Source organism: Hirundo rustica, chromosome 10 (genome assembly GCF_015227805.2).
Source record: "Hirundo rustica isolate bHirRus1 chromosome 10, bHirRus1.pri.v3, whole genome shotgun sequence".
Classification (NCBI taxonomy): domain Eukaryota; kingdom Metazoa; phylum Chordata; class Aves; order Passeriformes; family Hirundinidae; genus Hirundo; species Hirundo rustica.
This window is the reverse complement of record NC_053459.1, coordinates 11,317,040-11,344,090: the sequence shown is the minus strand read 5'-3', so window position 1 is coordinate 11,344,090 and position 27,051 is coordinate 11,317,040. Positions and strand designations below refer to the sequence as shown.

Genomic DNA, 27,051 nt, shown 5'->3' with positions numbered 1-27,051 from the left:
ATGCTGATTGAGCAGCTTCTGCCTTCCAAAATGAAATATCATCAGTATATGAAAGGGTTTATTTTATTTGGTTCCCTGCAAGAGTAGAGGACTGGGCTTGGTGAAGAAGAAAGGTCACTGCTGTTTCTGTGTTCCTAACAGATCATAATTTATCTGAAGATTAATGTCAATGCTAACACATTTATTTATGGGTAACTACTCACTGGCCTTTTACTTTTCTGCAGCCATTGATGGAGACCAGCCAGACATCTCTGGGTTAGTTCGTGGCTGAATTCTCTCTAGTAACATCATTTACATTTGGTAAATGCAGTTTAATTTGAGAGCCTTGTTTATAGTCTGTCATTTACTACTTGTGGTATTCATAATCTATTTAATAGTGGGGCATTAAAGAAGTACTTGAGCACACTAGATTCAGGTTGTTTAGGGAATGCACATTTAGGGTGTGCTCCCAGACAGGCAGTGCCAGGGAGTGATGCTGCTGTTTTCCTGATTGGCAAAGGTGCAGGAGCTTGGCTGCATGGGCTGGGGGCTTTCCCAGCAGCCTGTTCATCGCCTCAATTTGCTCAACAGGCCTGAATTGCCCCGTTGCTGCACAGATCTGAAGATATGCTTGGGTGGCAGTGCAGAACCTGTTAAGGTGTTAATTGTTCAGAAGTATAAGACTACATTTAGATGAAACAAAATCTGCAGCAAGCACATATAAAAGGAGTCCTCGAACACGCAATCCATGGGAACCAACAGCCTGTGTTGGTGGTTTTGCATGGAGCACAGCTCTTTAGTGGATGTAAGGTTTGAACTGTTATAAAATAGAGGGTCTCCTCTAGACTAAAAAACATTGACAGAAGGAGCAGCAAGGAACTCGTGTCTGTGCTATGAGGATTACACAATTTTCTGTCATACACACTGACTTCCAGATCTAGCAATTTTTATTATCATTATATTATACCTATTATATTATATTCCCATTATTATACCTTCATGACTACACTAAATAAACCTAGTGGTAGCAGTTAAACTTCTAGCTGCTAACCAGCATCTTATTGGTCATTGTGTAAGTAAATATCTCCTTTTTAGCTTTCTTACTTCCCATTTCCATCACTTAAAATCAGTTCAAATCAGAGCTGCACACAGTCTCTGCTCTCACAGTGCTATGATCCCTGTTTCCACAGCCCCCTTTTCATGAGCTGGACTCCCTGCCCCAGCCACCCACCAAGTCTTGCCCAGGTGTGTCCTGCTCCTTCCTCCAGTCCCACTGGAGGCACGTGGGGCAGCCTCTCCTCAGGGCTGCAGGCCAGGCCTTCTCACCTGGCTGCCAACACACCTGCACTCCTAAAAACCTGGCCCTTGCAAAACCCACACACCCCCCAGCCTCTGCTGTTTCTTGTCTTCCAGTGCCTCTGGAACACTGTTTGCGCCTCTTGCTCGCCAGCCATCTTGCAGGCTGCCTCCAAAGATCTGAGACATTCCAACAGCACCTGTACCTCCTCTCCCACAAAAACCCTCTTGGAAATGTAGTGAGCATGGATCCAGGTTAGTCTACTGCTTCCTTCAGCAGCACTGCAGAAAGCAGAGTACAGGTATCATGACTGCTACACCACAGCATCCACTTTCTGTTTAATCCTCAGAACATCCTCTCTAATCAGCAGCACTTCTTTAAAGTTTTGGTAGTGGGACCACACTTCTTTGTATTTTGCAGAAGTAGGATTGTTAAGTGCTCAATAAATGAGCTAAAAATAAGAGAATGGGCTTATATTCTGCCTTATATGCGGGAGAATTTGTTTAGTTCCTCAAGTCTTTGTTCACTTGGCTGGGCCTGAACACTTCTACAGACTTACCTCCTTCTTCTGCAAGCAGAAGTACTTAAAAACAGTAAGAGGAACGAGTTCTTTTTAAAGCAATACTCAGAACATAAACTATCACTTATTAATGTGATAATCTGTATGTTATTGTTCAACAGCACTAACCATGTGGGGTGTTTCAAATGCCACGTTCAATAAGAATACTGTGTTCAAAATAAGAATACTGACTTAATTTTTCATTTCTTTTCTCAGTCAAACAACTGTGGCCCAAATCCCGTAAAACACCCCAATATTGAGTTTGTCACTGTATGCTCTGCCATAGCCTTTTAAAGAGCATCCTTCACAGCCAGAGCGAAAAGGCTACTAAATGGGTCAGGATTACCCATTGGTAAACAAAACGAAGCATTTCAAGTTTACTTTAGAATTTAAATAAAGAAGAAAATTCAAAGCAGCATTGCTATTTTTCAAGCTTCGGCGGAGCTGCAGATGATTGCTCAGCCGGTAACACTGAGTTCATTCATGCCCAGGACAAACACCCGCACTGTGCCACCTGAGGACAGCGGCGGAGTGTCGCGGGGGGCCGCGGGCTCGGGGCGGGCCGCGCTGCGCTGGGGCAGCCCCGCAGGCGCGAAGTGCGCGGGGCCGGGGGTGCCCCGAGCAGAGCCCGCGGGCCCCGGGAGGCTCCGGGGCGGGGCGGGGCCGGGCACACCCGGGGAGCGCCCGCGCCCAGCGCCGGGAGAGAGGGCGGCCCTGCCCGGGTCTCTGCCCTGCCCTGGGGGCGGAGGGCCGCGGAAGCTTTTGCCTCCTCCCTCGGCACCGGCAGCCACAGGAGGAGCAGGCGGCGGTCGGAGTAGCGGCTCCGCGGCCCCAGCCCTGCCCCAGTCACCGCCGCCGCCCTGAGATGCAGCCCGCCGCCCCGCTGCTGCTGCTGCTGCCGCCTCTGCTGCTGCTGCTGGCGGCGGCGCGTCCCGGCGCCCCTCCGCACAGGTACCGCGCCCCGCTGTCCCCGCACAGGTACCGCGCCCCGCTGTCCCCTCACAGGTACCGTGCCCCCGCTGTCCCCGCACAGGTACCGTGCCCCCGCTGTCCCCGCACAGGTACCGCGCTCCCCTGTCCCCTCACAGGTACCGTGCCCCCGCTGTCCCCGCACAGGTACCGTGTCCCCGCACAGGTACCGCGCTCTCCTGTCCCCACACAGGTACCGTGCCCCCGCTGTCCCCGCACAGGTATCGCTGTCCCCGTACAGCTCCCGTGCCCTCTCCCCTCCCTTCGTGCCCCGTAGTCGCGTTCCCACCGTGCCTCCGTGGGGTGCGCGAGTGTTTCGGTGCCCGTGGCTGCATCAAGGCAGGAGCATTTCCCAGGGAGTCCGGGCCCCTGCGAGAGCAGCGCGGTGCCGGGTAATCTGTAACCTCTCTAACATAACGGTGTAACACGGTGAGGCGTCCCGGTGTCTAAAGCTCGGCAGGGCCTTGGCTCACCCTCGTGTCCTCAGCAGCAGCAGTGGTTCCACACGGGTTTTCCAGAGCTCCTCGCATGTCCAGAGCCGGACTAGCATCTGAGCTCACCTGAGCTGAGCCCTGAGCACAGCTGGGCCACAGGGATCAGCACCAGGAGCGGGGCTCAGCACGGGGCAGGTTGTGCTACTGAGGTACAAAAAAGTACCAGAGACTTCCTTGATTAAAACTTTTAAATTCAAAGCATAGAAAGGAATGAGAATTAATTTTTATATCAGTGCTCTTTTAACTACTATTATATGTACTATAAAAAGTCATTGCTAATGACTTTTTAATATTTTTTTTTCCATTATAATAGCAATTTGCAATGATGTATCCCACTGGCACACTGCTGCTCCAAGGAAATAAAAAACGAGGGAGAGATAACAGCCTGTGCCTACCCAGGATTAAGGCCCAAGTAGTTAATTTTTTCTACTCCAGAGTTCACACATTAAATTGCACATTCTATGTCAATAGTGATTTTATGTAAATAATTAAATAAGTTTAATGTTAGCAATGGTTTTAAGTATTTAGTCTGTTGAGACAATTTGTGCATCTTATACAAAGAATAAATGATTTTTTTTTTTCTGTTATTCTCAGGCCTACATTTACATGTGGAGGAGTTGTATCTGGAGAGTCAGGGTTTATTGGGAGCGAAGGATTTCCTGGCGTCTACCCACCAAACAGCAAATGTACTTGGAAAATCACAGTAAGAATTTTTAATACCACAAAATCAGTGCTGAAGACAATGAGCAGCTATTTGTTGTTAAACTGTGTTTTACTTGGGGTAACATATGTGCAATGATGAACTAAGTAACTCAAAGTAGCTCAAATATCTGCAGCTTTTTAGGGTTGATGTAATACGATAATAGCTGCAACAGAACTGGCCTTGCTTCATGTCAGAAGCAAATTTTCATTGACTTCCCTGATGTACCTTTAATTGTTTTAAATTAACCCACTTACAAGCAAAGATCTCTCCTTTTGTCACGGTGGAAAGCAATAGTGAGTTCTATCAAAGAAAAATTTGAGGTGGCGAGTATGAAAAGCAAAATTTCTTGGCAAGAAGACACATAAAAATTTCAATCAAACTCAAAAAATTCAGGCAGGTTTGTTTGAAGTGTGCTGCTAGCAGTGTTCTGCCAGCCAGGACATCTGGAGTCTGTCATACAGCAGGCTGACAGCAGTAGGGAAGTGTTGTTACGTTTATAAATGACTATGTGAAATGGAACCTTGTGGTACAATTGAGATTTTGATGCTGAAATGAGACTGTAGACTGTAGAGATATCATATTCATGGACAATAGAGTCCATGAAACGACTAGGACTAAGGACTAAATACTTCTCTTCTGGATGTCCTAATCCACAGACTCAGAGAAAGGGATGTGAGTGAATGATTACTTTTCCTCACATCTGCACAGATTAAACCCTCTGAAACTGCCCACCAAATTTCCTCCCTTCTTCAGGCATGGTTCACCAAAAACTCTTCTAACATTTGGGCCTACATTAAGAAGCATAACAAAATAAGTTAGTCTGTGTGTTGACAGGATCGCTAAAGACAACTTCAGCTGAAAGACTGCATCACAGGCTAGGTGTTGGCAGGAGAATAGGATGTCACAGGATAATTGTTTCTTGCTACTATAGAGATGCTGACGCAAAGCAGGAGACATTGATCTGTTTACAATGTTCAGTTTAAAACAACTCTCGTCCCAAATGAGTGATGTGATTTTAATTGTTTTATCTGAAAGATCCCAGTGAAGCTGCAAAGCTGCTTTCTGCACCTTTCTGTTGTGTTATTATTGGGGTCTAGTTAGAGGTTACCTTTGATATGTCTGACCTCATCCAGAAGAGGATGTGAAACGGTGTATGCCCATAAACTTGCTTCTTTGCTCCTGGGCTGAGGTGACAGCAATCAGCTTGGCCCACCTTGCAATCTGAAGAGCAGATGGAAATTGCATTTAGAATCATACACACATGCCTTAAATAAAAGAGAAAAAATACAAAGTTCGTTTAACAGTATAACTCAGATGTTCAGATTTCAAAATTGAATCTGGAGGGAATTAATAATTTTTCTTATAACAGCATGAAGTTTTTACCATTAAAAAACTTAGATAACAAATGGAGGCAGCACTAAAGAAGCAGTTGCTGAATCATGCCATGTATCTGCTTTTTTAAATATGGGAGGTAAAGGGAGAAGAGAACAAATTATTTCACTTAGAAAGTCTATAGTGGTTTTATTGTAGACTTTATGTGGCTGTTGCTAACAAGATGCCAGCCTCCAGGTGAGCCTGGACATGGTGAGAAGCTTTACTACAAAGCTGTAGCAGAGCTGTGTCTGCACTTGAGCTTTCTTGACAATGGGAGGATCTCGATGGATTCTGTCATTTCGTGATCACCCTGACTCCCACTTTTCTGCTGTGCTGCCATTTGACTGCCTCCTGCTTGTCCTCTGTAGTTTGCCCAAAGCCAGAGAAGGGCTGCACAGCTGGAGTAGTCCAGGCTTGCTTGTGCCCTCACCCGATTTAACCTCTGGTTTATTAAACAGTAATGTTCACTAAGCCAAGCTGATTTCTTTTCCTTCATCAACTGTAGAATGCTCTGTGTCTTTTGGTGTGCAGGAAGGATGTAGGGAAGGCAAGGACTAATAAACTTGCAAGACTAAGCCTGTACTCTCTGTAAAAAGACCATGGTTTACCAAACCGCAGCAAAGTGGTACACTCAAGGGTCTGCTTAGCCTGAATTTAAACAACAAAATCCTTTCACTGAATACTGCTGAGGCTCAGAATAGCTTGCAATAGCACCCAAGTAAGAAAGCCAGTTACACTGCCATGAAGAAATACTCTGTAGTTACTGTTAGTCTTCCTCATTTAGCATCTGGTCTCAGAAAGTGACTAAGACATTTGCCTGTCCGTTTTAGCCAAGGGCTGTGAACACCTTCCTGAAAACACTCTGCTAATACAGGATTTGACAAGTCTGCAAGACTGAAAGAGATGTTGATTTACTTTGTGTCAGGATCACGAGAGGCATGAAGCTGTTGTTTTCTCAAATACAGAATCTCATCATCTGCACAAGAAATTCAAGGAAAGGCAGAATGAAAGCTAATTCATTCTTTAGAGGAAAGTAGGTTTAGAAACATTACAGGTAATACAGATAAAGCGATGTAGCATTCAGGTATCATTTGAAATCTTTCCAACTAGTTTGCTAAAGCTGGAAGAGTCTCTCTAACTCAATTATGGTTCTGTTATTTCAAGAGACTGGGACTTTTTCAACTGGCTAAAGCAAACAGCTTCTCTATTCTAAGAGCTCTAAGAAGTGTTCAGCACATGCTTGTGGTTCTATTACAGCCTTGGCAGACTACCCAGCAGCTTTTCACTGGCCTTGCTAAGAAGTCATTTGTAGAGCTATTTCCTTTCCTATAGTAATGTATATAGTTTTATCTAAAATATGTAATATACATTTACTTTTAATACTCTGTAATCCTTCTTGGCCATCACCTCACATAAATGTGTCACATAGTCTGAGAATCTGGACTGCTGTCCTGTGTTTTTCTGGCAGACTGCTTAGTTCCCATAAAACTCCAACAACTTAATGTGCAATAACAATACTGAAAACTGTCAGAGTTACATAAGGTTATGCTTTTATAGGTTCGGGAGCTGTGTTCCAGCAGGTTTGCTGACAATAAGCAAAGTTTGGAAAAATTACTTATCAGGGCAGTTGGGAATTTGCCCTGAGAGAGCAGAATATTTAAAATAATTTTTCTATGTTTTAAGCATTCATTTTCCTATGTCATTATAAAACTGCCTTTCCAGTAGAAAACAGGTCTTTACACATTGGTTGTATTGCTGGAAAAGAAAGAGATGAACAGAATCTAGTGCCCTTGTCAGGAAGAGCAAGCTAATACAAATTTTTAAAACTGGAGATAGAGAACAAGCAGCTAGGCAGAAATCATGGGTCTTCCCAGGATGTAGCTCCAAATAACTTCCACATTCATTCTCAACAGAGAGAAATAACACATTTGGCTTGCAGGTAGCTGATGTATTTTTCAATTTTACCTGGGACTGCTATAGCAAAACATACAGTTAGCATCTTTGTATTAAACATATATCAAAATATATTTAACCCAATATAGGTTTAAAAGCTAGGCAAAATATATTTATCAAAGTTGGCATTTAAGGGGATTCCTCCCCCAGAATGATTATTTTCAAAGTAAATAATCTAAACCACCTAATTTTGGTGAAGAGGGCTTTGTATTCAGTCAGAACAGCAACAGAAAAACAACTTCAGTACTTTAAAGGCAACTGAACTTTTATTACTGATTATATGAAATATCTGTAATGAATGATAACCAAAAACAATGAAAAGAACCTTATTTTGAGGTGTGTTGTATATATGGAATAATCATGCCCTTTTGAAGAGGTTAGTGATCTACACAGATGATTTTAAGGAATTATGCTCTACAAAAATTCCCTCTAAAAATTTCTTTAGCCTCCCATAGGAGTAAGGCATCCTTCACATTAGTTTAGCATCATAATTTTTGAACCTAAAGAAGCTCATAGAGTTAAAATAAGAAGGGAAGCAGAGAGTGAGTATAGGTCTGTTGCCCTCTTTGTGACAAGGAGAGGCAGAGGATGAAGTGCCTCTGTTGTTGAAAGATACCAGCTGGATGGATGAAACAAAAATAAGGCACACCCTGCAGAGGAAGCATCACATCATTCTTCCTTTGACTCCTCTCTCTCTCTCTCTCTCTCTCTTTTTTTTTTTTTTTTTTTTTTCTTTTTTTTTTTTTTTTTTAAAGAGCTGAATTTCTTCCAGTTCTTCCTCTGAGGTATCCCATCTTCTTACTGCATCAGCCTCAGATGTGGCTCAAAGTAAACAATACTGAGTCATGCTGGCTTTTGCTTGTTCCCCTGTGTTTCTCATGGAGCAATACTTTAAATGTCCTGGGATAACCATTGGCAGTTTTTAGCACATTAGTTCTCCACTATTAAAGAAGTGAAATGGTAGAAATCAAAGAAAAGTACAGTTTTGCAAGGATGCCTGTGTTTAGCACAAGATTTCTTGGGAGTAGCTGCAAACTGGATGGAACAGCTGCTGCCAGAATGTGGAACCACCATCCTCTGCACTCCTGATTATCATCTACTCAGACAAAATTTTAACAAATTTAACAAATTTGTTGTTTTTGTAAATGACAAATATTTTAATAAGCAAGTATATTTTTAAAATAAAAATAGTAGAAGTAAGTAGTGACTGTAATTAAGGGTCTGCCACATTTCTCTAAATTTCTTACCTCCCAAATTCAGCTAAACATGAGCAAGAATTAGTCTTGCAAAGAAAACCTGCAGTAGGCTCCTTGTTAAACCTTCATGACCATGTGGCTGAGTTTTTCCTACATGTCTTTTACAGACTGTCATGAAACAGAAGTCAGTACATCTATGGGGAAGAGCCTTGACCAAGTTCAAATAGCCTGACAGAAGCAGAGATTAAAAGCTATAATGAAATACAATTAGAAAGTGTAATGTTGTATAGTATAGCCAGTGGTAGAGAGAGGAGAAGGAAGCAGAACACTGCACAGAATGACTGATATTGTAAACCAGAAAACGTAGGACTGGCGTGGATGGCTGGCTGCAGCAGGGGTTTGGCAGCTTTGCCAGCTCCTGTCCCTCCTGAGCAGGGGTCTGTCCCACGTCCTGGTTCCCTGTGCCCCGAGGGGCGGCACGAGGGGCTTGATGTCCAGGGGCAGGAGTGAGTGCCTTGGGCTGCTGTGGGTCAATGCACTCCTGCAACAAAGCTGTCAGTGAGCACCATCAGCATTACTGAGGGGTCACCACTTGGCTAAATCTGAATGCAGGTTTACAAGGATGGGAAAAAGACCTTTACTTACCCCAGAACCAGCCACCTCTCACATTTCCACTTTCTTCTTCTGACTCTGCGAGAGAGCAGGTATGCTTAAAAAAGCAATTCAGGCTGAGAAGGGAAAAGTCTCATGAGGACTGATAAAACTGTTTAATATGCTACAGCAACTTCTGTTCAGCTTTTAAAAACAGGGGAAAGAAAAGGGGAAATATCTTAAAGATGGGCAAGTTTTAGCCACAGCTGCATGACACTGTTGTGGAATATGTTGAACACACTTAACTGTAGGTGTGATATTTTATTTTAAAACACAATAACCTTTAAATGTTGCCTCATTTGTGTCCTGTCATACCAGTTGTACCAACTTACGAAAATGACCATTCTGCCCCAAAAGAGCATATGCTATTTTACATACATACTTCTGGGAAAAAAGGCTTCTAACTGCCTAAATTTGACTTAAAATAATTTTACTGTCAGCATTTCTGAACTGACTTGAGTTTGCAGTATAACCATAAATAATATTCAGGTCTTCTGGTAGGAATACCAAATTCAATTTGGCTCATTTTCTTTTAAAATGACCACACCTTAATGCTCCTTAGTGATTCAGACCAGAAGAAAAGTGAATGCAACAAGAGATTTAGATATGAGAACAGTGATTCAAGGAAAAAATTCAAGATTAGGTGAGTTGTGGTTCTGTAGCAGTGATGTGTATCAGCACAGGGGCCCTGAATGCATTTTTAAGAGAACTTTGAACTTAAAATTCTCTGAAACCAGCAGCAAGAACTGTACTGGAGCTGGTCAGGCAGTGTGCACACGGGCCCTGGGCAGCTGAGAACATCTCAGGCAGGAGTGTGTCCTGCTGCAGGATCAGTATCAGGACTGGACATAAAAGCAGCCACATGAGTGAGTAATCTGAACACAGCTACAGCACATTTTTCAGTACATCTAGTGCTGCTGCCTCTAGCAGTATCTTCTCTGGGTTAACTAGCAGTATCTTCTCTGGGTTACAGCAGTCGCTTCCATTTGCAGCACTTCCATCTATTCTTGACAAGCAATTTTTAACTGTTGAGATTCAATGTTAAACAGTTTGACAATTTCATATAGGAACAGTTTAGTTTTTAGTTTATTTCAAAACAGTGTTTTAAAATGAGTCACTGTTAAGGAATGAAAAAAATTCATGAACTCTTAAATACTGTGGCTTAAATATGAACCTAATGCAGATATATTAAGTGTGTGTTTAAAGCAGAAAATTATAATAGTGTCTCAGTAAAGCAGAACAGCTGCAATTATTTTAATAGCTAACCACTCTACCCATGATATGGATTGAATGCAGATAATTACACTTGCCTGTCTAGGGTCCCTCTCTACTTTAAAATACTGTTTCCCTTCTTCAGTTCTGTTACACAGCATTAAGTGCTTTATTAGAATCGTTTTCACTTCTCAGTATGCTGCTTTTTCTCTTAAAAGCTTGTAACTATATCCCAGGAAATGTTCTCCTCGTAAACTATTGTGCTGTCCTAATTTACATCCTTCTCTGTACTCTTGTCTCTTGCAATGTCCACAGACGCAGACATGTAAGAAGATTTGCCCTGTCTTATGTTGCCTCAGATATTTCAGAAAACAAAACTCTCTTCTACATTGAGGACATCCACTAATGTATCTTTTGAATTTTCTATTTATAGTTTTATATTGTCTTTTCAGATACAATTCTTTCACTGTCCCCACTCCAGGAACTAAATATTAGGGTTGTACAGTGTTAGCCATAAAGTTTCCAATTTTATTTATAAATGTAAGATGTATGTCAGTAAATGAAAAAAAAAATCCTTCAAACTATGAAACTTAGTAACACAAATCAGAAAGAGAGGCCATTTCATTTGTTCAAAATGGTAAATTGCTTGTTCCTTTTTTTTTTTTTCATATTAATCTCATCCTCCTCACGTTACCTGGTGACAGGGAGCTGCCTGGCTGATTTCTGTACTTTCAGCAGAAAATGAGAGAAACACACCAAGCTGACCTGGTTTATAATTAACTGCATGAGCCTGACTAGAGGATACTCTGAATCAGAAATAAGATAACAGCAAGAGGTGGCCAGAGCTTTTTATTTAGGATTGGTCCAAGTTTATTTAGGATTGGTCCAAAGTGTCATGCTTTGCCTGGAATATAGTTGACAAAAAGAGCTCATCTGACAGGAGGTGAAGGGTATGAAAACAGTCACACAAACAGTGGGATCCAATAGATACATGGTCACACTTCCAGATGCATCTCTCCCTCTTTCCCTCTCTCTGCAGGTCCCAGAGGGAAAAGTGGTAGTTCTTTCTTTCCGATATTTAGACCTGGAAAGCGACAATCTGTGCCGGTATGATTTTGTGGATATATACAGCGGCCATGCCAATGGACAGCGCATCGGCAGGTTCTGTGGTACTGTGAAACCAGGTGCCCTTGTGTCCAGCAGCAATAAAATGTTGGTGCAGATGACTTCAGATGCTAATACTGCTGGAAGTGGATTCATTGCAAAGTTTTCTGCAGCAGAACCACATGAAAGAGGTAATTACCCATTATATATGTACTGAAGACAAATATCTAGCTCTATCCAGAGCCACGTCAATACTTAAAAAGATGTGGTCCCAGAGGTATTAAGGATTGTGCTATTCAATATATTTATTAATTACATTGCTTAGCAAATAGCTAAGTGCAACTGTTTAGCCATCTTAAGTTCATCAGGTAGTAAAGAGAAAGGCCGACAAGTCTTAAGAGTGGTGGAAGAATAGTACCTAGTAGTAGGCTGGTAATAGCTCACCATTAAACAGGCATATGAAACTCAACATAGATAAATGTTGCAAGTAAGGGAAAACACCCTAACTTTGTGCACACTACAGCAGGTTCTGAATTGACTCTTACTGTTTTGGAATGAGATGTTTGGTTTCAAATACATAATTTATGAAAACAGTAGTTGAGCATCAATCCAGTGCTTAGTAGGTATCAGAAAAGAAACAGAAACGTAACAATTTTTAGGAAAGAAAATAAAGACCAAGCAATAACAACAAAAAATTACACCATTATAAATCCATAATGTGTATATATCTTGAATAAAGTGTCTCTTTCTGATGTTCCCATCTTAGAACTGAATAGGATAAAATTATCAGAAGGAATCAGAGACTACAAGCATGATAGAGTTAGAAGAATATCACATACACAAAGAGCAATGACACAGCATGAACTTTTTCATACTGGAGAAGGGAAAGTCAAAGGGACAGTAGGAGATGGTTTTAAAGTCATGACTGGTGTGGAGAAAGTGACTGGGGACCACAGTCCCTCCCTTTCAATAAAAACCCAGATGAGCAAGTGGCTACAAAGAAAAGGAGAGAGCAATCTTTCTCTGTGACCTGTGAAGCAGTAGAACCTTGGGCCAGGGGATATTGCGGATTGTCTGTTTCTTCCTTGGGTTAAAAACACAAAAACATGTCAAAGTAAAACTCATTAGGTATTATTGAACATAAAGTCATTGCCTGGTGATTGGGAAGGGTATGACCAGTGAGAGGCTGGGAGGTCACAGGGAGGTGGAATTGCCCTAGTTAGTGACTCTTTTTCAAGGCTTTTGCTGTTGGTATGATACCAGACTAGACAGGTTGTTGGGCAGAGACAGTGCAGGTGATGGGTAACTTATCAGGCCTTCCAGTTGTAACCTTGTATCGATAGCTTCTTGAAATGTATATTCAAACACTGTGACCAAGAACTGAGAAACTAAATGAGAATTCCTGTTAATTTACAGTTAATTTTATAAGAAGGTTCACAGTAATATTGTAAATAAGAGTTACATACCTCATGGGGTTTTTAATTTGGCACTGAGGGCAGGAGATACGGAAGAAAAAGACCCCCCTCCATCGAGAGCACTCCCCAGGCTGCAGTCCCTTTGGGAGCGCCTGTCAGCCCCAGGGGCTGCGGGCATGGCTCCTGCGGCTTCTCCTCCTCCTCCAGCCCCCGTGTTTGCAGGAGCGCTTCTCTCTCCTAGTTTCGCTGCCGTTTGTTAGCGGTGTTTCCCAGAGGTGCCCCCGGCTGAGGGCTCGGCCGTGTCCGTGGCGGGGTGCGGCGGCGGCGGCGGCCGGGCCCTCAGCGCGGCCCTGCAGCGGCCGAGGGCGGCAGCTCGGCTCCCGCCGTGCTCAGGCCCGGCTCTGCTGCTTTGCAGGGGATCAGTACTGCGGGGGGCGCCTGGAGAAGCCGTCGGGATCCTTCCACACGCCCAACTGGCCGGAGCGGGATTACCCCGCGGGAGTCTCCTGTTCCTGGCACATCGTGGCCCCGAAGAACCAGGTAAGGCGCTGCCGGGCGCAGCTCAGCTTCCAGCGGCTGCAGGGACCGACACCTCAGGGCAGCGTCCCGGGACACCGCAGGGACGCCCGGCTGGCACAGCGGGCCGGGCAGGGGCAGCGAGAGCAGGCACAGCCGCGCTCCGGCCAGCCCGCCTTCCTCTGCTGTACCGCCCCGCTCGCTCCTGTGCGTCCTCAGCAGGGCCACGCACCCGTACTCGCCCCTAAATGAAACCTTTAAAGCATCTGGGGCTGCTGAGGCTTTTAAGCCAGGGAGGATTAAAAAAAATAGTTTTCTTAACTCAAAAATATCATGCAAATTAAATTTGGGCAGGTGATTATCACAGCACCAAACATGATGATGACCAATGCTGCATTTAACGTTTGAGCATTTTTGGTGTTGCTGCAGTTTATTATTGAGGTACCCAGATAGAGCTGATTGAATTTAATAAAAGCAGTTTGTTTTATTACGTATTTTGAAGGCTCCATTGCATAACATGCTTGCTTAATTAGCCGGATGCCATGAGAGCATATGTTAGCACTTCATTAAGAGCTGAGGAGATGTGACAGCAGACTGAGGGCTCTTGTGCTGCGCATGGCAAACACAAGTGTGTTCCCTACACCGTGGGGCCAGGCTCAATCCTAGCTGCACATTTTCTGGTTGCTGCTGAGCCATCTGCTCTGTATCTTAGCAGGCGGTCTACAATGATTGAATGTTTTGGTTGACAAGCTTGTTTGGTAGGTTGCTTTTCTCGCCACGTACAGCTTTTAAAATTCATTTACATTTAGAGATGACGTTCCTCTTCATCTTCCGCTCATGACTAATCCTTGAAATAAAAAAAGGTGCCCCAAATAAATATATTCTTCTGATCTTTCTTACTTTTCGATTCACCGAGACAGTTCCTCCTTTGAACTGAAACAATATGTCAGCTTAGTCTTTCCTGTAGTCCTTTTTAATCCACATTCCTTGTTTGCTAGATACAGATCATTTAACAATCCTATAGATAGGCGGTGATTTTTAAACCTTTATCTGTAAACTGCAGATTACTTTGGTTCTTTCCAAATGTCTCTAGATAAGCCTAAGAACTTTTCCTAAGCTCATAGAGAAGATTTGAGAAAGTCTATATCAGCATTAAAATAAGGGCATTATATCCTGTGCCTTTTGATGATTCTAATCCATAAATCTACCTGTTTCCAAATATATATTATTCATGTACTGTAGCAGTGGTTGTTTGCATGGAAAAAAGGCAGAATTTTGACAGGGACAAAAGCCATTTTCCATCAAGCAGTGAATAAGCATCTCTCTTCAAGTTGCACAGAAAAAGCTCACCAGTCTTCCATTTGCCAGAATTTAGGTGTCGTCTCTATTTCCCTTTCCTTAGCACATGGGCAATAAGACAAGGCACTCTTGTTTTGTTGCTTAAAATATAAACCAACAATTACTTAATTTATTACAGAAGATGAAGGAGCTTCTCCTGATCATGAAGAGCTTCTGTTCTGCCATGAATATTTACTAGTGCAAAGTGCACTCACTGAACTATAATTAAGTAAATATTATGGCCTGCTGTTTTGCCTGCTACGGAAAAATTTAGCATTTCTATTCCCAGCTGCATTACTTCTTTCCATACCATCTTTTTTGATCACAAGCATGTTATTCAGATGGGTATTTCCATTTAAAGTGCATTTTTTCATCATGATACTGAGGGTTTTGAAAGAAGCCTTAGTCATCTCTGAAATCAAGTCCCCCAAGGTTACTCATACTTCATGGGAGACAAAATTATGCCTTTAAACATCTTAATAGTGCAAAACTATATCCATGCAAAACTAAGCCATCAGGTGATAACAGGTTATCATTACTATGAATGTTGAACAAGGTAACTTTTACTATGTCAATAATCAGATAAAGTAGATGCCATGTACAAATTTCTTCTTTTTCTTTATACAGTCTTAGAAGATTTAATACCATCATTATTTGAGTCAGATCTTTATAAAGGCTGATCTACAATCAGCACAAATCAGTCTTGTCATTCAAGCCTTATTTGTGCTATTTATGGGAAGTTGATTTAAATAGTTGTGCTTCATTTGAAGAAGCAACCTAAATGCATATATAAGCTCTGTTTCCAGGCAGCAGTTAAATTGTGTTTCCCTTCCTTGCCATACATGACTGACAGAGTCATTCTACAGGACTTCATTTCAGAGTAGTAAGATTCCATTTCTGGGTTTTTGTACTTTTTTTTTTTTTTTTTTTTTTTTTTTTTTTTTTTTTTTAACTTAAGTAGAAAATTCCATAAACAAAAGTCATTGGAGATAATAGCATAAGTACTGGAAATACCAGAACAATACTAGTTCATATTTATGACTCGTAAAGCCTTAACAACTATGAAAATCTGACATGGAAACGCTATTCTTTTAAGTACTTACTTTCTCTTGGGTTTATTATTTGCTAGTTTTCTTTCTATCAACATTTTAATTTCTAATTTTTAAAATTATGAATCAAGTATACACAGCAGTGGCAACCACAGTGATTTAGGCCCTGTTGTTAATGAAGTCAGTGAAATGTCTCGTATCAACTTTGCTTTTGCTTTTTCTTTAGCATATCTTGAATGATGCAATGACATTAAAAGCTCCTTTTCTGTTGCTTACACTTGCTGTAGTTATTTTAAGAGCATTGTAACACCTAACACCTACTAACATTCACTCATAAAAATAACTTTATCAGAAGTTACTTGCATACATATGAAAAGAAAACATTTTACAGAATATTAGTCATATGCTGAACTATTAGTTGGAAAGGTCATGTGGATTAAAATACTTTAACCATTAAGTGGATTAAGGAATTTTCCTTTATCGAAAGAAAAATTAAATAGTACTTCATACAAAGATGTCACTTACTACAAGAAGTATTAATAAATTCTGCATGTCAAAACCTTAATGAGTTATTTCCATTTTCCTTTTAGTTAATAGAGTTAAAGTTTGAGAAGTTTGATGTGGAGAGAGACAACTACTGCAGATATGACTACGTTGCAGTGTTTAATGGTGGGGAAATCAATGATGCTAAAAGAATTGGCAAGTACTGTGGAGACAGCCCACCAGCGTAAGTAACTTCCTTTAATGTGAACTTCACCAGCGCTGTGTGTCATTTTGCTAACAGTGCTGCCCAAGGCTTCTAAAAGATTTTAGTGTTTAAATTAAACATGGTGTTTTCTACCTCCAACTGAACGTGTAGAAATTGCTTAGTATCTTGTCTCTCTCTAGGTTTTTTCTATTTTCCCTCTCTCCATGACTAACCCCGGCTCCAAACCATGTTCTCTGCTGTCCCACAAGCCTCGTTAGAGCACTGTGTAACAGCCCCAATGCTAATCCCAGTGCTGCTGATACTGTGTAGCACCAATAGTAATGGTAGCTGAACATTAACATAATGTGTGTGTTTTGGTTATGGATACTGAAGTACGGGAATCCAGCTGAGCTCTCTAGCCCCTTGGCTCACTCCTCACTTTATCTGACTCATTTTCCTCTCAGCCCTTTTTAAAAAGACAGGATACACAGACCAGGTCAGATTTTTCAGATTTGGCCTTGTAGTCACGGTGTTCAGGAAGCAGAACAAAGCTCTTGGCAGCTGATAATCAGTGCTCTCCTACGTCCACAGGCAGCAAGGAAAGGCTAATCTGGGCAACCACCATGGCAGCTGGAAATCCAGAGTTCCAGTTAACCAGCCCCTTACTTTTGATTATGTCAGACCCAGCCATCAGAGTAAACTGATTTCTGATAATCTGCCAAAAAAAAAAAATAGAAAACAATGACAAGTTTGTACTTCAAAGACCTCATTAAGTGTTTTGAAGAAGTCCTTGGTAATCCCTATCCAATCATTGACAAAAAGTGAACCCACAGAAATAATAACCCAAAACATTTTATTTTTTGGTGGGTTTGTTGAAGAGCTGCAGAATCCAATACTGAATGAATTTTCACAGCCCTTCCAATTGTGCAGTATTTTTTTGTTAAACAAAACCAAATTAAAAAAGAAATTTAAAAAACCCCCACATTTACTTACTTCCCCTGTGTACTGAGGATTTCTTCAATGTATTTTCCCACTTTCCTACTCTGACCCATTTCATGGAACTGAAGTCTGCAATGAAGTCACACAGAGAATTTAACAATACTCATATTGGCATAAACTTCAGGAATCAGAGTTTTAGGTGATTAATAGAAATGAATTTCATCCTCAAAACACCAGTGTGTGACATGCCAGCAAAGAAGCACGTGTTTTTCAGTATTAGTCTGAAGTGTTTTTTTCTTTTTAAAGAATGTTATTAATGCTTTTTGGCTTTGACATGCAAAGAATGGAAATATTTTATTCTGATTTTCTATTTCAGGCCTATTCTGTCTGAGAAAAATGAGTTGCTGGTTCAGTTTTTATCTGATTTAAGCTTAACAGCTGATGGTTTTATTGGCCATTATAAATTTAGACCAAAAAAGTTACCCACAACTACAGCTCTGCCTACAACCACAACAGTCCCTACTACCTCAAGTAAGTTTTAATGGCTTTATTTCATTTTCTATAAAATATTAATTATTCCAGGACAAGGAGAGAGTTACAGAAATAAAAAATAGAAATGATATTAAAAATTCAAGTTTTATGGTTTGTTAGTATTTTAAATGTTGAAGGAATAAAATAAAATGAATATTCTCCAGGGAGTACCGGAATATACTTGAGGGAGGATCCACTTAAAATTATTAAAGGAACTCTATCCAAGCAAGAGTTCAGTGTAACAGTAACTTACTTCACCTGAGAGAATTTTCCTGTCTCTTCTCAGTTTTGGGTAGTTAACTAGCACATTCCATAGAAGAATGGATAAGCCAATTTCTTTTGAATAAAAAGTTCTGAATATTTCAGGAAATAGTTTTATTTAAAGGAATTCTTTCTTCTATACAAGTTGATATCTAAAAATCTTAGTGTATTTTTCCTCATATAGTTATTAAGATCAAGCAAAATTGGTATGGAAGCCACCTGAGCCTTCTTCAGGTTCTGTCAACACCCTGTCAATATGACACTCTCCTAGAATAATGTTTATTTGAAAATATTCAGGGGTTGGAACTTACAGAGAAATATTCTCACTAAAAATAAGTCTCCTTTTATATTTAAGACTAGACAGCATATATGAAAGATCAGAGCTGGATTTCTCTGAAGGTGTTGCCAAAAATACCTCATTACTGAGATATTGATGGGATAAAATCTTAGAATTTCTATAACCTGAATGTGAGGCATTTCAGATACAATTACAGCAGGAAACCAAATTATTTATGATGTTTTTGCAAGGCATAACCTGATTTGTACTTAAAACACGTCAAAAATCAGGGCAGCAATGGCTTGTCGGCAGGAAACCAAGAAGCTGTGGTGCTTCAATACTGCTAATGAAGGTATTTAAAATAGATGAAAATAAACATTGAAAAAATGAAATCATAGTGACCTGTAAATCATTCTGATGTGACTCTAACAATAAATAATTCATCTCTTCTTCACTCTAAAGCACTTGTTAACAATGTTGTTGGTTCTAACACTTGGTCTCAAGTAACCCAGGCTGTCAATAACCCTGTTCAGGGTTTTGCACAGGCAAGAGAGGTGAACTTTACAAATTAAATTGAAATCAATTTTCGTGATAGCATCAGTGTTAGAAAATAAAAACATGCAGATCCATCTGAGAGAGGACAACAGAGGCAAAGTGTTCAAAAGGACTTGTCAGGCAGACAGAAATAAGAAGTCCTTTCAAGGTGTGATCAGTTTTTCACAGTGTAGACATTTCTGATCTTCAAAACAAACCAAAGCAAACCAAACCTTTACAGTTCAGTTACATTTTTGAGCAATCATTTGCATTCAGTAGTGTCCAGTTCAAAGAGACTCATTATCTTGGAAACCAGATCTGTTTAAGCTTGAACAGAACTCCAGGCATGAATAAAATATTAAACTTTAGTAGGCTCTTTCATGAATTACGTCTATATCTAACATAAAAATATTTGTACTTGCAGAAATAAATAAATGCTATAAATACATTTGTAAAAGTAATGAAGATTAATCCAATACCTGTGGTGAGGTCTTTGACTTCCTTATTTCATTGGCTAAAGCCAAGCATGTTCCTGTCAGTGTGCCTACATGTAAAATGGTGGGCACCTAAACTTTTATTTCAGTTCTTCTTCATTTCATGTTTTGCTAAAGTAGCTCACAAACAATAGACAGCCTCTGCTGACAAGTCATAGCAAAGTTGGTTACCAACCATAATTTAGTAAACTAAAAGAAAAAAGAAAGAAAAAAGTGCCCTAAAAGGACCAAACAAGAATATTTTGTAACGCATAATGCCAGTTTCAAATTTAGAAAACTCAGAGCACCTCAGTAAATTTTTGGCAGCTATCATGCTGGCATGCACCTGGGACTCATCTACCTGCTGGATTTCCTAACCTCCTGCTATAGACACTAACTTGAAACGACTCAAGGAACATGAAATTCTTAAAATTTAGAGTGCTGTGTGTAGCACTGAGATAGGAAGTACTTGCCAGACCTGTACCATTGAGATAGGAACTTGTTCTTTAAAACACTTACCCTTGTGGGAGTAAGGGTATATAAAAATATCAAGAAGACTGGAGAAAAAAAATGAGCAAACCAGCCCAAAATAAATAAAAAATCTATGAAGCCCAACCTTTAAATTTTGGATTTGAAAGGTAGAACAATGAGCAGTGCAATCTTCTAACAGTCATGACCATTGCACTAAAGACAAAGTAATTTTAATATAATTTAGTTCATTCTTAAAAACTTGGAAAAATATTCAAATAAAAATTAGTACAAGTATAAAAGTATAAATTACTGATGGAAAGTTACAAGTTTTTTTTTCAAAAACTATAGGCTGAATAAAACTTTTGCAAAATGCTCCATTTTAAAGTAAAAAACTGCAAAAATACTTGTAATAACTAATTTAGTTTTTCTTGGAAATGAAGGCTATGTAGGGATTTGTGTTGGTTTTTTTTTTTTAAATCTGTCAGTGTCACTTCCATGTTTCCAATACCTATGTCACTGACTAATTCCAAACAAATTTGAAAAGGACATAAAACCTTACAGTACTGCATCCCAGCATGTTACATGGAATGATGTATAGAGACTATGGACATCCACCCAAGGTGCCAAGTGCATTCAGTTGTTTATAAACAAGGCATTCAATTTCAGTAAGGAAATGTCAATCCCTAATGTTAAATGCGTACTTCAAATGTTGTGTTTCCAAACGTCATGAGGAAAAGTTATGCAACACTACCTGACATGAAGCTATGTGAAAAATTTGGGAAAAAGAGGTCAGGAATTTGACCTCTGATCCTTTTCATCACAGTGCAGTGATTTCCAATAAAAGGCCACCCCCTCCCTGGGAAGTGTTACTGTTAAGATCACATTGTGGTACTTCAGGTGTTCTACTGGGGCTGTGTGGCAACAGCAGTGACAGATTTAAGATGCCACGCAAAGCTTGTGTAGCATCCCGTTCTCCCAGACCCTAGAACAGACACAGCTGAGACACCTGAAAAGAAGATGACTGGAGTTGACAGAAGAGACAAGGAATCTTGTTACTGTGGTGCTCATCCCCTGAAATGCCAGGCCTAGTTCATGAATGAGGATTATTCATCTTTCTTCTTGTCTTCTTTTGAACATAGTGCTTTTCATTTGTATCAAATGCTTCATTTCAATTTCAATTTACTTTTTGCTCTTTAAAAAGTTGTGAAACCTACAGTTGCTCTGTGCCAGCAGAAGTGTAAAAGGAGTGGGACTATGGAAAGCAATTATTGTTCAAGCAACTTTGGTAAGGATGCAATTTTTTTTTTAAATTATTCATTCTCTACTTTGTTTTCAGACTCAAGGCAATTTTCCCAGATGTAGTTCTGACTTACCATTAATATATAGGCTAATATTTTTACACCACCTTGTGTACATATCTGACATTAGTATATGTTTCACTCAGTACATTCTTGGAGGTATTCTGAAATAGGCACTGCACAGATATCTGAGACAAACATACCTTCTCAATGTGAGAAGCAAATGACAATGTAAGACAACCCCAGGATTCATCAATTCAGTTACTGTATTGTCATCTCCATTTTCTGTAACCAGCCAATCGTGTTATGCTGCCCCTGATTCCAGAATACAGTGTTAAGACTTCCAAAATGCTTTGAAAAGAAATTAGAAGGGGTGGAGCTTCCAAGCAGTGCTATCTGTACAGAGACATAAATCAATCAGGAAAAACAGTGTCTGCTGTGTATTAGCATGGCCTTGTCACTGCTGATCTATTCAGCTGTCAGGGTATTTTCCCATATTAATACTGCAATCCCCTATAACACGCCTGGTAATCTGATGGGGAAACTCCTTGCCACCACCCTTTTTTCATTTTAAGCTGACTCTGTCTTACTGCACTGCTAATCCCGTGAGATTTGAGGAAACCTGAGGGATCCGAGGGCAGCTTTGCCCGATGGTGCCCAAGCAGCAGCGCAGGGCTGTGGCTGCACCCCGAGGGAGGGTGGGCTCAGGGCAGCCCCTCTCACCCCTCACCACCAGCCTCTTTCAGTCTGCGGCCACTACAGGCACGTCCAACACAAAAAGAAACAGGTAGGGAAAAAGCCCAAACCTTAAATGTCTCCTCTTCCTGACCACACCTCAGCTCTTGTGCCTCTTGGTAAACGATACTATATAAAACTTGGTTTTTTCCTCTAGCATCACAGTAATAAATCACATTCTTCTCTCCCATCTTCTGTCAAGTACTTGGCATTTTTCAGTCTTTTCTCTGACAGGAGTGAGAGTAAAAATACTTTATATACTACTGTGAATGCAAGTATATCCTAAGGTAAGAACAGGAAGTCTGTTGTTCATAGAATACGATTTATTCTAAGTTTATTTGCAGACTTATCTGCAGACTGCAGATCTCCGTTTTCATACTTAGAGGTCTTTGGGAGATATGATGGTCAAATCTGTAACTACATTCAGCTGAAATAAGTAAGCTTGTATCAGGCCTCAGACAGATCAAAATTTAGTTCTTAGGGCATTAACTATTCCCTGCTACTCATCTGGGAGTGCCAGAGAGCTGAGAATTCAGATTTTGGCTAGAAGAGTTTCAATTCAACATCTCCACCATTTGAAAATGACTCATTAAAAGCAGTATCACATTGTACTGTTTAATTGAAATCAGAGAACTGGGCTTGCACGAGACTGACACATTGTAGTACAATTTCATCTTTGGTACCACCAAAATTTGACAGTAGTGAGTTGGTTATTAGCAGTGATACTCATATTTTTAGTAAGTGTTCCCAGTACTGTTTGTTTCCTTATTAGGGACTAATGTACTTAATAAGTTTTTATGATGCCTCATATTTTTTCTAAAAATAATAAAAATGTACCAAATATATCAAATGTTTTTTCTTCTAGTAATAACTGGAACTGTAATCACAGCAGTGACGCGGGCTGGCAGTCTGCATGCAACAATATCCATCATTAATGTATATAAGGAGGGAAATTTAGCAATCCAGCAAGCTGGCAAGAATATGAGTGCCAAGATTCTTGTTGTGTGTAAGCAGTGTCCTCTCATCAGGAGAGGTAAGTACACAGTAATAACTGCTTTGTGTGTTTATAAAAAATAACAGTTATAAAAATTGCTATTTGAAATATGGCCACAAAAGTCAATAAAATTAACTTTTTTTGTTTTCTATAATAAGCAGTTAGGATTACAATCAATTTGAAATAACCAGTAATCCGGGGATTTAGTGCATTTTTCTGTTTTACTGGAAAAGGTTTAGGCTCACATATATCACAGGAGTTTGAAAAACTTTTTTCTTCAAAAGCCACATGATGCAAGATAAAATCTGATTTGGGGCTCTCAGATGAAGCTGAGATAGATTTTGTGTTTACATGTATGCATTTTGGAGCTAGTTTTGATATACAGTTATTTAGAAGGGAAAGACAACAGCCTTCTAAACCTAGAAGAGCCATGTCTCACAGGAAATGGCAGAAATCAACAAGTTCCACTGTTGTGTATCTCCTGAAGGTATTTACATCTTTACAGAAACACTCATAGTATTAAGCCCACTTTATATATTATAAAAGCCGCCTTAAATAATATTATACAGAGAACAACCAGCATAAATTCCAGTTAATTGTGGTAAAGGTGTTAAATATTGAGAGTATATTCTATTGGAGTAACTAAGTAAAAAATAAAACTGTTTTTAGCTCTGCCTCATAAGTAAACATGTAGCATAAATGGATCCATAGCAGGAGCCATAGCAGGAAACAGTCAAAATAATTTAATAAGCATCAAAAACCCCTGATATCATTCCAGATACTACCAGCGCTTAAGCATATTAACTCAAAGTGCACAGTAACAAAGTGAAAAATCATGATTAGAGATTAGCTTTTGCCTTTAGTTATCTGAAAACTCCAAAATTGGGAGACATAACAACGTCCTTGGTGGAACAAATTGTCTCCTTTTAGGCAGACTTCTGGCTCCAAACCACACACTTGTTTCTCATCCTAAATCTCAATGAATTATTTAAGAGCCATTACTTAATACCTGAACTTTTCTTTTAATACATTTCTGTGATACCATTCCTTCCAGCCCGAGACCTTGCAAATGCCCAACCCTTCTAAGGCATAAAAATACACAGATCCAATTGAATTGTCCAATGCCAGGTCTTACCACTCATTAAGTCCACCTTGACTGAATGCTTCTGTATGTATCTGAAAAATATTTACATCTCTGGGGAGGGAAAGGGAGTGAAAAGATTTAAGGGCATTAACCTACAAGCTGAGAAAATGTGAAAATATTCAAAATTATTGAGACACATTCCACCCAGGGTGACAGTGGTTAGGTTATCCAGTGCTGATAGGCACTTCTAGTGCCTCTCAGACTCACTTGACAGTCTAATTTAAAGACCATCCCCTATATGTTTAGTTATGTAGTGGGCACTTAGCTGTGTATCTGCTTGATTTTTACATAACTGGAGTTTGCGGTGTAACAAGCATGGCGAAGATAGGTAAGGGAGTAAATGCTGCAGGCAGGAAGGAAAAAATGTTGGAAGGCATTGGTAACAAACAGTGGAATGAACAGAAACCACAGGTAAAGAACTATACTTACCAAATGATGTCCCAGATTCCTGTCTTGTAATCTCATTCTCTACTTTCTAGGTTTAAACTACATCATCATGGGCCAGGTAGAAGAAGATGGTAGAGGCAAAGTCTTTCCCAACAGCTTTGTCATGAGTTTTAAGACTAAGAACTCAAAGATCCTAAGTGCCTTGAAAAACAAAACATGTCAAAATTGAACTCTGCAGCTATGTTCTATCATCTGTCTTGAAAAATCATTTTAACTTAGCATAAGTCAATGGAAATGCAACTGACTGCCAACAGTACGGCCACGCTGACCCTTCCTCCCCTCCTGTCCACGTAAGCACAGCTGGCACAAAGTGAAATCCAGTAATGTACAAGATGAGAACAGAGCCTCCTGAGGCTGAAAGCCGAAGATGTGCAGCACAGCCATCTGATCTCAAACATACAAATTCCAATTACTTGGAAGATGGTAATTTATAACTGTCCAATTTTTTAAGGAGTTTTGTACGTAAAATACGAATTCTAAGTGCAATATTTATAGCAACTCAGTTTAACTTAGCTTTTTTCTCTAAAGTTGTTTTATTACATTTCTGCATTATTATCAGTGCTTAATAAAATATTTCAAGACTAAATCATACACCAACTAGTTATTCATTATTTATAAAGTGGGGCAGCTAAGTAAAGAAACTGTTTGTTGATCATTTACATGCTTTTGATGGTTTGGGCCTTGCACATTGCAAGTGACATTACACTTCCTTGCTGATTAAGGGTCTGATTTTCCTTACTTGAAAGTCAGTGAATCATTGATCTGAACAGGAACTTTTCAAAGAATTAGACAGCACCATGCTTTTCTCCATTGATGACTATCTACTTAGTAAATGCCCCTACTAAGTTCTGTAAGGTAATAAGGTAGAAGGTAGGAATTAATTTAATGGTGGTATGGTGCATATATAATCTAAGATCCCTTCAAGTATTTATTTTTTTTCCTTGTACATAAATACCAGACCAGAGTCCTTTGGATAATCTGTGACCAGGGGCAGGAAACTAATGAAATACACAGTCCCTACTGGAAGTACCCCTTGCTTTTTCCAGCAGGGGAGTGCAGATTGCCATTCTCCTCTTTGATGGATTCTCACATGTAATGCCAAGAGGCGCTGCCACAGTGAGTGCAGCTGGGCAGCACAGCAGCCTCTCTTCCACAGACTTCATGGGTAGCTGGGCTGGGGACAAAAGGATCAGAGGGGGGCACAGAGGTACAAAGAGGCTGTGCTGGCAGCTCACATCCAACAGCTCAGTGCTGCAGCCACACTTCAAAGGTTGCACTGCCCGACTGACCAAACCAAACAGCACTTCTCTGTGGAACCAACAGCAACATTTGTTTGCAAAGCAGATGTAGTTTTGAAATTTTAAAACCTTTCAATCAAAATTTTAATTTTCCAGCATTAATTCCTATGCAGACTAAGGGATTTTATGCACAGTGCTCACTGCATTTCTTGGCAGCAGCCTGGGGAAAAGCAGTGTGGAAATCATGCTCAGAGCTGTCTTGAACTACAACAATCTATTTTTATTTATGATGACATGCCCATCTGTCATGCAGCTTTTTTCAGTGAGGCAAGAAAGGTCTGGCAGCTTACTCATTGCCTGCCACAGAGAAGGTAGGGAGAGCTCCTGCCTTCTCTTCTCAGTGCTCCCTTTACACCAGTTTCTTTCCAAATTCAATGCACTGGTAGCAGTAGCCCTGGAAAGGGAACAGAGGAACACAGAGCAGTGCCAGTTTCCTCAAGTAAGAGTTGGTTACAAAACACAGGTAGTAACTGCTACAAGGTTTTAAACCCAGTTTGTAGTGACTCTAAACTTCAAACATTTGAAATCTGACTTGCAGCCAAATGGAATAAAAATTGTCTAAACATCATTTCTGAAATAATTTCTACAGAAATAACAAGACCATAGTTCAGCAAGACCATAAAGTACGCTGACTTTCAGTAATCAGTGATTTTGACATTCAAACTCCCAATGAAGGCATGAAAATTTTCATCTCCATTTTTCATTTATCAAGGCAAAGTTAGCTCTAAGACAAAACCGACCTTAATATGAAAGGGAAGAGAAACCTTTTCCAGTTATCCCCAACGCTCTGGTTAGTCCTTTCATGACTTGCAGAAATATCTGTACAAGGAAACTCTGAATCCTACAGCCAAGTAAACTCCAGCTTCTCCAATTTTTTTTTTTTAATATGTAAAATTTTGTTTCTGTGCCTGTCTAGAACTATTCTGTGAGTGTGCATAAGGGAGATCTTGGAACAGCCAGTATTAAATTGCCAAATGAGAAAAAGCAATAGCATGTTTAACACACGTGAACTAGAAAAATCCAAATGATGAGACAAATTTGAGTACAGAGCTCTTGGTACTGATTAGTAGCCACGTAGATTGGAAGGGCACAGCAGATTTCAAATAAAACAGAGATGTATGGTGTCATATAACTGAGGTATGGCAGAGAACA

The 27,051-nt window shown here is 40.2% G+C and overlaps 1 protein-coding gene across 1 annotated transcript; it reads left to right on the top strand.

The window, feature by feature from the left end:
* The first annotated feature begins 2,689 nt into the window (after nt 1-2,689).
* On the top strand, nt 2,690-25,182 carry PCOLCE2 (procollagen C-endopeptidase enhancer 2). Its single transcript, XM_040073842.1, has 9 exons — nt 2,690-2,786; nt 3,893-4,001; nt 11,427-11,682; nt 13,322-13,446; nt 16,400-16,536; nt 17,813-17,967; nt 21,185-21,268; nt 22,882-23,049; nt 24,634-25,182. The coding sequence occupies exons 1-9, from the start codon at nt 2,701-2,703 to the stop codon at nt 24,768-24,770; spliced, it is 1,257 nt and encodes a 418-aa protein (XP_039929776.1). The 5' UTR covers nt 2,690-2,700; the 3' UTR covers nt 24,771-25,182.
* The last annotated feature ends 1,869 nt before the right edge of the window (nt 25,183-27,051 follow it).